The sequence below is a fragment of the Lissotriton helveticus genome, chromosome 10 (assembly GCF_964261635.1).
Source record: "Lissotriton helveticus chromosome 10, aLisHel1.1, whole genome shotgun sequence".
Classification (NCBI taxonomy): domain Eukaryota; kingdom Metazoa; phylum Chordata; class Amphibia; order Caudata; family Salamandridae; genus Lissotriton; species Lissotriton helveticus.
The window spans coordinates 72,810,884-72,825,559 of NC_136071.1; the positions used below are offsets into that span (position 1 = coordinate 72,810,884).

The 14,676-nt window shown below is 44.8% G+C and overlaps 1 protein-coding gene across 1 annotated transcript in view; it reads right to left on the reverse strand.

Annotated features, from left to right (window-relative positions):
* ELK1 (ETS transcription factor ELK1) overlaps positions 1 to 14,676 on the reverse strand; it is a 171,177-nt gene that overhangs the window by 42,179 nt on the left and 114,322 nt on the right. The window contains exon 4 of the mRNA XM_078664780.1: positions 14,064 to 14,585. Coding sequence (XP_078520906.1) covers positions 14,064 to 14,585 — 522 coding nt within the window. The remainder of the gene's footprint in view (positions 1 to 14,063; positions 14,586 to 14,676) is intronic.

Consider the following 14,676-nt stretch of genomic DNA (forward strand, 5'->3'; position numbering starts at 1 on the left):
GATGTAAAAGCATGGTGGCAGCTAAGGGGAATATTATAGCGTTGCCTGGTTCTCCTTACCCAGTGACACTGGAGGAGTTTTGCTATTTACTTAAAAGATTCAGTACAGGAAATATTTCACTGGAGGAGGCTTGAAGATAAGAAGAACAAGGATTCTTTTGAAGTATTTATAAGGACAACACAAAATAAAACGTTTACTGAGTCCAAAAGCCGAGATCCACAGCAACACAGCAAACAAACCTCAAATATTCACTGGAGACCGGTAACAGGCTTCAAACACCAAACACAGGATATAAAGGAACAGGGAAATCACAAATGCAAGACACAGATCTAACAAGAAAATGGGAAACAGGTAAGGGTACACACTGCAGTACAATCCCTGGTAAGTGTGGAGACAGTACTTGGAATTTGACACAACCAGCAGAAGGAAAGGACAAGGGCTAGTCTTATACACAGTTTCTTCAGCTAGGTTCTGGGAACAGAGCGCTCTTGCCCATCATGGAATTTTTGCCTTCGGGGACCTGTCTGGTCCAGGAAGTTGCAGGAGCACAAACCTTTGCTGCATGTAAGCAGTGTCACTGACATGAGGAAGGTGACATTTTTCCAGGTTAGGGCCCGATTACGATGTCGTCAGGAAAGGCTCCAAATGGCATTCGTTTCGTTCAAATCTGATTCTGAAGCATTGTTTCTGACCGAAATGGTTACCTTTCCAGACGAACAAGTACAATTCAAGAGAGCCATCCGGAAAGTCCGAATCGGTTCCGAACGGGATTCAGGCAGCCAAAATCGTTCGAAGTCAAATCATACAGCCCAATGGAGACGGTTTCCAAACAAGCGAGTACGATGACCGATTCATGCACCTGTTCGAATTGGTTTGGCCGATACAAAACAGCTGTGGGAATCAGACTTCGGAGGCCGATTCGTTGGGAATGCTTTCCAAATGACATCATAATTCACACCTTAATGTCCAAACCTGAATCCTCCAGTAGAGGGAAGGTAGAAAGTTAACTCTGCATGCCAGGAGCAAACAACTGCTACAGTTTTGGCTTAGGACTGCTTCAAGGCTATATCCGATGCCTGGGACTTACATGGAGCTAACACTTGCATATTGTATCCAAGCATTTCCAAGCTAGCCAGAACATTCAGGTTTAGAGCAGTTAGAGATTCTTCATCTGGGTGTTCTTGGTTGACCGAGATACAGGGGCTACTCAGTCTCAAAAATCCAGTTCAGACACAGTCTCCAGATAGTCCCAGTCAAGATTTTACCTTCCATAAACTTTCTATAGCAGGGAGAAAAACAGCAACCTCTTATATGGCTGAGAATGCTTGACTGATGCATTTAAGGGGTGCCAATGTCCAGGGGAGCATTGTTGCCTTCTCAATGTCGGATCCATATAGAGATAGGATTTTCTAGTAAAGAGCCAATATTAGGTGGGTGATTATTAAATCACATGGCAAAATGCTTTTTGAAATACTCTTAAGCATGTTCTGGACTTTGATCAAAGTCGGATCCACCCAAGTACTTATGTAATAGACTCAGACCAAAGGCAGGTTGTCTAAAACTTAAAACTTTATATATTTTTAAAACATGGGAAGCGCTTTGTGCCCGGAGGACATGGCAGAATGAATTCTGCAGCTGGAAAAATAACATTGATTTAATCATTCAAAGACGATTGGGATTCACTTGAGCTGAACACTTTTGTTATGTAATTGATACCCTGACATAAAAAACACAGGCGCTGATGATTTAACTATATGTCTAATTCAAAATGCTGTATTAATTTGATTGGTTTCGGAAACCTGGTCCGCATAAGGGCCATCTATGCCTGTCAGCGAAGAAAAATATAAACCATATTGGGTGTACTTGATCAATACCCTTAAGACTAAAGAATAAAATATCTAACGTCACTATTTAGAGAATTGGTCTTATAACATTAACGTGGTCAATAATATTTTGCTTTAGTGGGTGTTCCAACTGATTAGCACAGTTATAAAACTTCTATCCTTGATTCAGAAGTGATTAAACAAGACTTCTATGTAGCAAACTAATGTAGACTTCCTACGAACCCAACACTGCCAGACACAATTTTTGAGAAGGTATGGAAGCTGTCGCCAAATGGTTGAAAAACAGCTGCCTTCAACTAAACACAAACAAAACAGAAGTACTCATCAAGGGCCCACACCCCGACGCCTGGAACGACACCTGGTGGCCCCCTGCCCTCGGAAGTCTGCCCACCCCCACGGACCACGCACGCAACCTGGGAATAATCCTGGGCTCCGAACTCAAAATGGACCGCCAGATCAACACCGTCTCAACCTTCTGCTTCCACACCCTCTGCCTCCTACATAAGACCTTCAAATGGATCCCCCTCGAACACAGAAAGACCGTCACTCATGCCCTGGTCACCAGCAGACTTGACTACAGCAACGCAATCTACGCCGGAATAAACAAAAACCTCACACGCAAACTACAGAACATCCAGAACGCCGCCGCAAGACTAGTCCTCAACCTGCCAAGACACTGCCACATCTTCCACAATCTGCGCACACTCCACTGGCTCCCCATCGAAGCTAGAGTCACCTTCAAGATGCTCACCCACGCTCACAAGGCCCTCCACAACACTGGACCAGCATACCTGAACAGCCTACTCAAATTCCACGCACCCCAAAGAACCCTACGATCAGCCCAGCTCTCCTACGCCGTGGTCCCCACACCAGAAAGACCAGATCAGGCGGCCGCTCCTTCTCCTTCCTTGCGGCCGGAGCCTGGAACGCCCTCCCTCTCCACCTCAGACAGACAACATCTCTCCCCATCTTCACAAGAAACCTCAAAACCAGGCTTCGACAGACCCCCTCCTTTATGGACTGGAACCTGTAAAACCCCCTCCCCCAGCGCCTTGAGACCCTCACGGGTGAGTAGTAGCGCTTAACAAATGTGTGATTGATTGATTGATTGATTATCGGCTGCAGTGCTGGTCGCTCCAAGACACAACAAGGGACCACCTTGCGGTTTCTTTGTTCTATGAGGCCTTCTGGTATGCAGTAACCCCTTGGGGTCTCCTCTCGCTTGATACACGCAGAGGGCCCTTTCTATGCCTTTTGCGGTGTGGGATTGGCCCAAACCCCAGGGCTTGAAGCTCACAGCAGAACAACACAGCATAAAGACTTTGCAGTAATGCCGTCGCACTGAACCAAGCAAGCCAAGACCCCCCTCTGTCCACTAAATAAATATTGCATCGCCAGAAATGGGTTTGAAAGCTGCCTCTGAAAACAGCAGCAGCCAGGAAATCCAGACGTCTGAAACCATGAACCCAGACACAGCCAAAACACCAGAAACCTGCAGAGGCATCCAATTGCTAATGCACAAATTTAAATATGATCTAAACTCTGCACCAAAACCTGGCCAAGACCACCTCTAAACTCAACAACAATTTGCAGAAATGGGAAACAATGCCCAAGCATTCACAACTGGACAGGTCCACAAGCGAGGCATACTGGTAGAAAGGGTGTCAGAGCTAGAATCTCAGAGTGCCTTCTTAACAGAACAGATGGAAGACAACGAGAATCGTTCCAAGAAGAACAACATTCAGATTCGTGGCATCAATCTGGATATCCCAAATTCGGACTTGAATACCATGTCAAGACATGATTCCATTACGTCTTGGCCAAGGATAATAGCCTGGAGCTGGGGCTTGATAGGGCCCAGAGGGTATTTAATGCATATTAAACCCAATTGAATCGGCCCCTTGATGTGCTTATGAGGATTCACTTTCTCAAACTGAAAGAGAAGATAATGGTGACTGCAAGAGTAATACCTACAATACAATAACACGTTTTCAGGACATATCATCAAGGATGGTGATAACGCACAAAGGATTCAGTGATATAATAGCTACCCTGAACAGAAAGTGAGTAAACTAAAGACGGGGATATCCGGTTCGTCTCTTGTTTACTCTTTTTGGAAAAATCACATGCAATCGACAGCCAGGATGAGACTTGTAACTTGCTCGGCCTAGTTGAAGCATCGTTCCAGCACAAAAAGGAAGATATAATTGGAATGAACATGGTTGAGCGTGGGGATGGAGAAAGACAAAGATAGCAAGAGAGCACAGGGAACTGCGGAAACTGAGGAAGAGGTCTGTGACAGAGGCACGCCCAACCACCGCAGATGAAGAGTAACTATTAATGCTAAATATGACTAAACATATGGAGAAAAAAATGACCATCAGACTGGCTGGGAGTCATTGAAAAGATACATAACTTTTGTGGCAGCACCGAACAGATCTCCACCCCAGACCACCTTGCGAGAGGACCAACCATTTGAGATTTTTCAGCCACCATGGAACTCAAACTCACAGGGTTCTTAAGTGACGGGCAGCATCCCTGGCGTGCGGTTGTGGTCCCATCTAGTCTGGGATACCAGATGCAGCACAGCGACCCTGCGGGCACCACCTGGTGCTCAGGGTGGAGAAAGGTCTTCTTTTTTGTTGATAATTTTGCTCTTGGGTAATTTATGTTATAATGATGGTTTAACTGTACAGGGGGATAGAAAGAAAGTAGGGTGTCCATGTTCCAATAACAGATAGTTACCCATAGATTCACGGGCTATGAACTATGAGGACCCTGGAAATTGCCTTGGGGTGATTATAGTCAAAAGGAGAGCCAGAGAAGCTCTGCGCCAAAGCCTTGGTCCTTTTGTGCGCTAATGCTTGGAAATGTGGCTAATGAAATTCACCCGATTTCCTTAAATGTCCAGGGTTTGAACCAGGTTGGCAAACACTAAAGTGGGTCAATGAAAAGGACTATGGAATTGCCCTATTGCAAGAATCACATCTACTCCACCAACAGGCCCATAGACTTAGATCATATTAGTACTCAACACAATTTCACTCCCACCCTGCAAACAAGACGAAAGGGGGGCCATTTCAACAGGCAAGGACCTACCCTTTAAAATTGAATTGGTTACCAGAGTGTAGGAATATGTGGCGCTCTGCAGGGCAAGGGCCTCAACATGATTTTTAGGTTTCGCCTGGCGAACAGCTGCGCAAGCAGCGTTTCGCGCAGGCGAAAACTTTTGTTTACAAGTATGTGGCTTATTCCCGCCTCTGTCTTCCATTGGCTAGCTCCATAAATGGAGGCTAGCCATTGGAAGAGAGAGGCGTCCGTCATTCACCGAGGCGATTGGTGGGCGTTCCGTAGAATTTTTCCCTTTTGCCTACGTCATGCGGCGGTGGGCGTGTTTATTTTTTTTCTTCTTTCTTCGGCATCCTTCCTCACACCAGCCTGCCCCCTCTCCCTGTGAGGACGCAGACCCGACCCGCTCCCTACTCCGAGCCGACTCCCGGAGGTAAGTTTTTTTATTTTCCTACGCGTACTTGTAAATGCTTGTCTTACTAGCGCACACTTAACCCCTCCCGCTCCACCCAGAGCGCCCTCTCTCCCGTCGCGCTTTTGGCATCGTAAAGTGAGACCTTGGGGCCAGAAAGTTTAGATTTATGATCCGGGCGGACAGGGCCTTTTCAATTCAACTCTGTTGTTAGGACAACACTTCTGCTTGGGAGAGGGGAGCATTTCCTGCTGAAGCACAAAGATGTTTATAATTTCTTGTGTGTTTTTAATAGTCGCCGCTTCCTGCGCATGCTCTATTTGCTGTATATCGCGTCAGTCTCCTGCCCACTCCTTGGAGGTCTTCCCTTTCGTCACCAATGAAACCCACCCCTCCCCCAAAAATGCCCTTTCTGTTGCTGCTTGGGAGAGACCGGCATGCTGGCTCCTCCTATTTGTGCTCAGCAGCAGCTGACGCCTGTAGTGAACGCGGGAGCGCCGCAGCTTTACTACTTTACAGCCCTGAATGCATCGGCTCTGGTCAAACTAGGCTTTAACACTGACCGTGACCCGCCACCAAACACCCATGGCTGCCTCGCGAACCTTCCCGTGTGAGGACTCGTTTATTTGGCGTCTACTTTTCGTTTTTTGCTAACCTTAGGCTGGCTCTCTAATATAAAACAGAAGTTGAGGTGCGTGAAGTCGGGCGGGGGAGGGGGGAGAGTTCTAGGCGTATAATGGTATTAGAGGAACGTTCGAGTGAGACTTGTACCGGAAAAGTAGCCACAAGCTCCACGAGCTAAATGGACAATTAGTTCTGTTAGGTTGCGATTGGAGGCCTGGCCCTTTTGTTATCAGAAGACATTTATATATGCTCGAATGGTTTAACTATATACAGATTGGAGTGGCAATTATTTACCTTAAGTTTGTGTGGGGTCTGATATCGGCGAACCGTCAAATCCTACCCTTGGGTGGAATGATGGAGTTGTTTTTATATTTTTATTTACTAACATTGATGAGGCTGCCACATGCATGCTTTTCTCGACGGGGAGAGGATGTGACTTTAGAGCCAGAGCGGCCGACTTTGGATCTGGGGATCCAAGTTCCAGTCTCAGCTAAACATCCTGTATTTTTGGGCAAATCGGTTAATCTCCCCGTGCCCCAACTATGAAAAAAATGAATATGACATTGTGTAAAAGTAACTGGTGCTCGGGTAGAGCACTTCAATAACTTCAAGCCGAGTTCGCAATATATACAACTACAAATAAAAATAAATAAAATGTTAAGCAGGGTAGACTTTTCTGCATCTAATTTTGAACTGCTTGATTGGCGTAATCGTAGGTAAAGTGATTTTGATGTAAGCAGTGAAACTGTAATAAAGAAAATGTTAAACTTTCTCTTGCTGTCAGGGCTCACTTAAGAAAAAGAAGAAAGAAATTAAGTTTTAGAGGAAGACGTCACAAGGCGTACCTTAACCTGATAAAACATGCAAGAAAAGAAAAAAGCAACATGTTAAGTTAATTCTCCCGCTCTTTGTATTGCTTTCAAAATGAAGTGGAGGGAATGGATCCAAAAGTTATGGACAACAGTGAGGGAAAAGATAGGAGAACGAGGAACATGATTATTGTGCATTTAGTGCCCTCCATCCGCTCTCACAAAAAAAACACACGTTTCAGTGTTTAGGGACCTTTGTATTCATTAGACACTTATAAAGTAGCTAGCAGTCCTTGGGTGTCTTAACTTGTCAGTAGGCAAAAGGAAGCGAACTTGTCAGTAGGCAAAAGGAAGCGTAAGACTAAGTGGAATCTGGACAGGGTATGACAGACTTTGAAGCAGTATTAGTGCAGGGGACTTACTCCTACCCTCTTTCCCTAATGGGGTACTCATTGGGCCTCTACTGTCCATAGCTTAATAAAATCGAGCTCGGGCCTCTTGTTTCTACCTGCACATTGGCTTCGGGAAAGAACATTATTGGGGTGGAAGTAGTCCTGTGCAGGCTGCTGAAGGCTTTGCTCTAGCAATTTTCGAGTGTAGTTTGCCCAGGATTAAGCTTTAACTCTTGTAACAACATCCTAGGGGGCCTAGCTGGAGAGCGCCAGTGAAATTGAGATTCTGTGCTTTTGACCCTCTTGTTTTTCCATTGAAAAGCTTGCATTATATTTTGAATATATACTCTCAAGAAAACGAAAAAATGTCAAAAAACAGGTTTTTCTCTTTTCCTAAATGCAGAGTGGAATCTGTTTAAATTCCCCAGCCGTGTTTCAAAAGTAGCTCATGAGATAAAGGGCGCGCACCTTAGACCAGACTAACTTATTGCGAGTAGGCATTATAATTAATTCTGGTGGGAGAGAAGGGAGATGACTTGTGTGCATGAGCTCCTCACCCCCCTCCCCCCTCGTTGCTAGTGTGCGTGCACTCCTCACCCCCCTCACCCCTCGTTGCTTGTGTGCGTGAGCTCCTCACCCCCTCCCCCCCTCGTTGCTTGTGTGCGTGAGCTCCTCACCCCCCCCCTCGTTGCTTGTGTGCGTGAGCTCCTCCCCCCGTGGCACCTCTGTGGTCAGTGTAGGGAATGATGATCTGTTATGTGAAATGTGTCGGATTTAAAGAATGTTGGGCTTAATGGACAAGGGCAGGGGTCTGTACGCTGTCAGTTTAGAGTCAATTCGTACTTATTCCAGGTGCATTGGTGTGGTGGGCTTATGGTGGAAGAATTGCTGTTGGGAGCCTTGAAAGCTAGTCTATTTCATAGATGAGCTTTGTTAGATGTTTTTTAAGTTGTATGTTAGTGGATGTTGTGTTTTGGCCGGTAGTACCGTTATGAGCTTCTGGCTACCTAACTATTTTGAGTATCCTAACTTTGTGGGATGTGCGTGATGGCGTCATGGATCAAATGTTGCATGCTGTCTTGTCCGATTCCCCTGGATTTTTGCAGAATTAACGTCAGTGGAAAGGTTCACACTTAATTAATATTCAAAAATAGTTTGTGATGTTTCTGAGCTTTCTTGTGGAACATTGACACCTTTTGTTTACAAATATGTCATTTAGGGCTCTTCCTTTCTCTGCGAGGGGTTTTCAGATATTTATTGTCTCACCTAAGGACAAGAAAATTTGTCATGAGCAATGACAAAAGCACTAACTTTTACAAAAGCAAACCGTTGCATTGTAAATGCTTGTTGTAATTGGGCTCAGTAAGCAAATCTTAGCAATTCTTTTCTGATCTGTTCCCCAAAATCAAAGTCTTTGTATGGGTTCACATAATAACTAGGCAATTGGAATACCCTTATGTCTTTGAGCATGGCATTGTTTAACCTCTAGTCAGGGGTCTAATAACATCATAACACACTGGAGGAGTTGGCGCGCGGAAATGAAGGCATGGGTCTGTTGGACGCATACACATTCAAATGAAAAATACTAATCTTTCTATTGAAGGGTCCATATGACAGGCAGTTGTAGGCCTTAAGTCCCATTGTCAACCTGAATATGATAATATGTGTTCAGGGTTATGACTGCTGCAGACCTACACACCTTTACAGTCACAAAATGCAACAGTGAGGCTGTTGGTCCAGCAGATATTACATATATGAAAAATTCTGCTTCTCCCTGGCAAAAATAGATCTGTGCAAAATGTCTCTCATGTGTGGCTGCTTTAATGTTCTAGATATCTTAAGTGACGTCACCAGAGCTGATACTTTTGTGGAAGGCACCATTTCAAAACTTTTGAATATGTGAATTAAATTCAAAAGGAGTATAAGAATACTAGAGGCTAATGATTTTACCTCCTATGCTCCTATTTTCCGTAAGGCGACCTTTTTTTGTAAGGAATGTCCTTGGTTATACATGATTTAGAAGCATCCTTTGGTTAAAATAATAAGGGCGTGGACTCTAAAAAGGTTCAAGGATATATTTGTTGTATATGTATTGATATATTGTGTTGTTTGTATATTGTATATATATGTATATATGTATAATCTGTGTGTGTATATATATATGTGTTTAAAAAACAGCAAAAGATAACGTATTTTCAATTTTGCAAAAGATGGTTTAATAAATAAAAAAATCTTTTTTTAAAAAAGTCTTTTTCTGGGTTACCATTAGTTGAAGAGACTTAAAGAAGCGTTGCTTTGTTCTGGAAGAGAGTAAACTCAAATAGGTAGAGATATTAATTGTATCTTTATCCTTTAAATGCTTACACTATCTTTTCCTAGGTATCATATTAAGTTATTCTTGTCACCAGCTCTGCAGTCACACCATCAATGATGTCATGGGGGAAGTTGTGTATGGGAAAGAGGTGGGCTTTATGGCAGCACCTCTAACTAGAACCGAGGATACCACTGTTTTTTATTTTTTGGGATTGAAACCAGAACTCCCCTTCAACAGGTTTTTCAGAGATTCAGAGCGGTGATTTTTGCATAATTATGGATTTGCCACATAGTCAACCATCTGCTGCATAATCTGCAGATTTTAACAAAAAAATATTTTATATCTAGCTCAAACGGATCAAAAGTTACACAAAATATGGCGATTCTGGTTCCATTGTACCAGAAAGCAATTTGCAGAGGCTGACAGGTCATCTTTCAGTTGCTTATTTCTGTATTAAGGTGCTAAATTGGTACTAATAAGGTGAACTCTTTTCTCAGAAACTGTTACCAGGTGTAAAAAAAAAAAGAAAATAAAATGAAGTAATAGCGTCACAAATTGTGCTGCATTATGCTGCATAATTTGTCTTTTCTTGCCACATAATTTAGTCAACACTGCAGCATAATTGGGTCCTCCCCTGCCGCATAATTCCATTGGCTTTGATTCTGAACAACCCTTGGGCCGCTTCAAGTATGCTAGGCCTACCAGTCCCCTTAAGTTCACGGCATGTGTGGCCTTACACTACACACCCCAACCTTCATCTCCTGCACCCAGAAGACACAGGGGTAGCTTCTAGACGCACAGCAATGGGTTCCAGGCACAAGGTGTGGGCTTCTAGGCACACAGCCCACTGGTCACACCACCGACCAGTTCCCCTGCTCCCACAACCCAAGGGGGCATGGTCACACCCTGCACCTAGACAGCCTCTGCCCTATTGTTTTTTTTTTGTTCACTTTTTTAGGACATCCCCAGGTGTTACCTGGCAACCTAAGTGTGTGGAGAAGACTTTTTAAAAATGAACCTACCAGTTCCTTAACCCGGAGCCAGGTACGCAAACTGTGAAAAGGTTCACAAATCAGATTGGTGTGATCAAGCAGAACAGTTCTTTTTAAAATGAGTTAATATTTTTATTAGGGGCAGACCAACTGATTACAGCCATGAGTGGAAAGGCCAGGAGTGAGTAAACTCCAGTGCTCGTTGGCAGCACAAAGCAACTTGCTCCAACGCGACGCCCTGGTGTAGTCTGTCCTGGTTTCTACCTAACTGATCAGTTTGCGTAGAGAGTAAGGCTTCCAGAACTGAGCCATCAGGTTCAGAAGCGAAGGGAGAGGGAACGGTACTCCCCCTGACTAGATTCTCCTCCCAAGTTTACCTGGTTTTTCAAATAAATGCTTTTCAAACTGTGCAAAGAATGTCAAACATGGCTCCAGTCTTACTTTCACAAGAAGTGCACCATTAAAGTGGAGGAGCGTGCAGAAGGCATGGAAGTCAAACTGTGTTTTTTTTTCAATGAGAGAGGTTCCTCCAGGCTGGTAATCTAACCGTGAGGTGTTAATTTGTTTTTAATTGGTGGCTCTAGAATGGGCCATTTTCTTCTATTGTCAACACCTTTCCCAACCTTTTTTGCTCCACCGGTCCGTCCCCTTGGACTGCTCAACTATTCCTTCTTTCTTTCCCCTTCATAGTTACGCTGCTCACTGTCACCTCTTAGTTCTTGTGCATGGCCTTACTCACACTCAACCGTCTTGACCTACTCTCCTCCTTTATCTTTCTCCTGCTCCCTTCCACCCCATCCTGCCTTCAGCCTAAATATATCACTAATACAAGGCAAAAGGACCTGTATCCATTTGCTTGGTAAATCTGCAATGGGCGATCCAGTAAAAGAGTACTCTCTGCTTAAAGCGTCATACTTCATGCAGACTTCTCCAGATACAACCTAATGCTTGAACTCATCTCTCACCCCATCAACTGCACGTCCAACACACTTCTAAACAACCTCAATATCTCTTTGGAAAGTTATGTGAACATGCATGCCCCAATTACAACACGCACGTGCAAGCCAACGCCTTCAGCACTCTGGACTTCGATGACAATAAACGATCCATCCGTAGATCGAAAAGAAAATGGAGCAAAAGCAGAACTTGTGATGACATCCCGAGACTCTGTGCAACACACAGGCAGCTCAGCACATCAGCCAAAGCAAAGTACTGTACCAACACCATCAATGAAGCCACCAACAGAAGATCATTGGTCAAGATGATCAAGTATTGCATTAATGCCCTGCCAGATCTGCCAGTTCCATGCTTCTTACCTGAAAAAATACTGAAGATCCAACAGGACATCGGCAAAAAGTCTGTTTCAATTCTTACAGACACCCCTTCTCGTAGAATCCCGCAGTGGTCAGCCTTCAAAGCCCTGTCCCTCCCATATATCACCTACAAACTAAACCCGCTCAGAGCTACTTCTTATATAAATGATGTCTTGCCATCGCCCTCCACAAAAGCTGTCTCTAGAGATGCTCTTCTACCCCCTCTTACCGCGGTCTACGCTTCAAGGGAATCTTCACAGAAACTCTCACTACAGGCCAGATCTTTCTGCTCCTAAAGAAACCTGCACTAGACCTGGATGACCTTGCCAACTACTGGCTCATCACTCACCAACCATTAATTCAGAAGATAATTGAAAAAGCAGTGTATGTTAACTCCAAGATCACATCAATGGTAGCCATATCCTGCATGACTTCCAGTCTGGCTTCAGATCACGCTTCAACACGAAAACTTTACCTTACACATCATGGACGATGCCCTCTTGACCACCGATGAAGATGACCACGCCTATTGATATTGATGATCTCTCAGCTGCCTTTTTCACAGCCGACTAGTCCACCTTCATACGCTCCCTGGAGTCTTGAATCAAATTCATCAATGTCCTTCACTGGCCCTCCTCTTATTTTTACATTCAATGCTAGTTTGTTCACATAGGCGCGTACAGGCCACAAAAGATGCCTATCTCCTATGTCATTCCCCAGAGTTCCATACTGTCGACATATACATGAAGCCGCTTGGTGCTCGACTCACGGTGTCAAGATTCACCAATGTGCCGATGCTACACAACTCTACTTGGAAGTCTGCTCTGCTTCAGACTTCCGATGTCTCAAACACTGCTTACACGTCATCCAGAGCTGGATGTCCAGCACCCACCTGAAGCTCAACCCAACCAAGACGGAAATTCTGTTATTTACCAAAAACAATAAAAAGTAACCAGCACAAATCTGGATCAAAAGCATGAATATTGACAGTTTTGAAACCCAAACTTCACTGAATACCAAGACACTTCAATTTACCCTGGATGCTGACTTCACTCGCATGGAACACATTGCAAAAACAAAGATGACCTAGTATCAGCTCTTTCTTAATAAAAAAAAGTAAAAACATTTATTCCAGAAATCCACAACTGCTCCCCAAGCCCTGGTACGCGTGCATCTGTATGGTGGTAATGCCCTACTCACTCCTCACACGCTACACACTGGCACCACTCTGCAGCATGTCTCGTCCAGGGCCTGAAGAAATGCAACCCCCATCCTGATTGAATTCGTTTGGCTTTGCTTGCCAGCCAAACCATCTTCAAAACCAGCAGCATAATTTACAGAGCGATCATGACCAGCACTCACTCGTCTTACAGGCAAGCTCACCATCTCTGGCGCACCTGTGCACAGCTGTAGCTAGGACCCCATCAGACTACAGACTAAGAAGTGTAAAAAAGAAAAAACAAGACAGCAGGTCTTTTCCCTCTGTGCACCCAGGATTTATAACAACATCTCCGTATCCATCAGGACCGTCCCAATAATGCTCCAGTTTAAGACTCACAACTTTAAAGAACACTACATCACAATGCATTAACCATCCACAACTCAGCTTCTTGTCCTCCTACTCATTGACTTTGTGCTGGTGTTTGACTCTATACAGCGCTCCGCTGCCTTCTGGCTAGGTTCACACTACAACATATTAAAATACCAAGGGATTCCCACATTAGGCCACGAGTAAGGGAGAAAAGGGGAAGTGCTGCTTATTTTTATAGTGTAAAATTGACATAAAGTGTTGTAGTAAATGGACTCAATGATTGTGGGATAACTGTTCCCTTAAGAAAACACGGTCCTGCCCAGGATGCAGTTTCGCAAGAACAATGCTTTCTTTCTGGCCCTAAACAAAATCCTCAGTCCACCCTCCTGAAGACCACTACTAGGTGAGCAAGCAGAAGGGGCAAGCCCACTACTTACCGCGGAGAAGAAATGCCACTGCAGACAGACGTTAGGGTTATGGTGACGTGACTCCTCGTCCACCTATGACCACAGAAGTGAACCTAGCCTAGCCCACATGGTATCACTGGGGAGCAGAGAAACACGTTCTTTAGGGTTGGTTGATCTGTTACCATACAATACCCCTCCTTGTGAAGCAGCAGAATCTTAGAAAGAATTATCATCAGGGAAGGAAGAAATGTACTGGAAATACTGAGCAAGAGAAGAACTTGTCTAGTGGACAGCCAGAATTGAAGATGAGAATCCTCTCTCTGGTTGAAGACCCCAAACCCACACCTGCTACTCACCAAAGCATGTGAAGTGATTACAGTGGGAGTAAGGGAGTTGCTCCCACCGCCCGCAGACAGCAGTGTGTTTACTGTGGCATTGATTCTGTCCTGGCATGTCCCAGAGGACAGCAGGCTTGGGCAGAATGGCAGCTCCAAGTCCCTGGGCTTCCGGCCCTTTAGTGGCTGTCCTTCCGTTGGAGTCGAGGGCGTTGACGTTTCCTCTTTCACCTTCACCATTGTCTCGCCAGTGCTGTCTCCATGCAGAAGTGGATCACCCTCTGTGCTTGCTGTGTCCATGTCAACTATCTCCAGCAGCTCCTTCTCAGGAGGCAGAGGTTCCTGTTCTGGTGGGTTGACCACCACCAAAATCTCTTGGTTCAATGTCGTCGGCTCTGTCGCCGGTACCTTGGCCTCTGGTGCAGAAGTGATATAAGTTTGTGGGTTAGTAGGATTCTCGTTGGTGGTGGTGCCGCCGACAGCAATGCATACTTCATCTGGTGTTTCCACTTTCACATCCAGAGCAGGAGGAGTAACAACCACCTGTGGATTAAGAAAACAATAGAATCAGCAGGGCATTCTGGGAAGGTTCATACCTCCAACACCATCTGAGATACATAAAGCAGCACATACA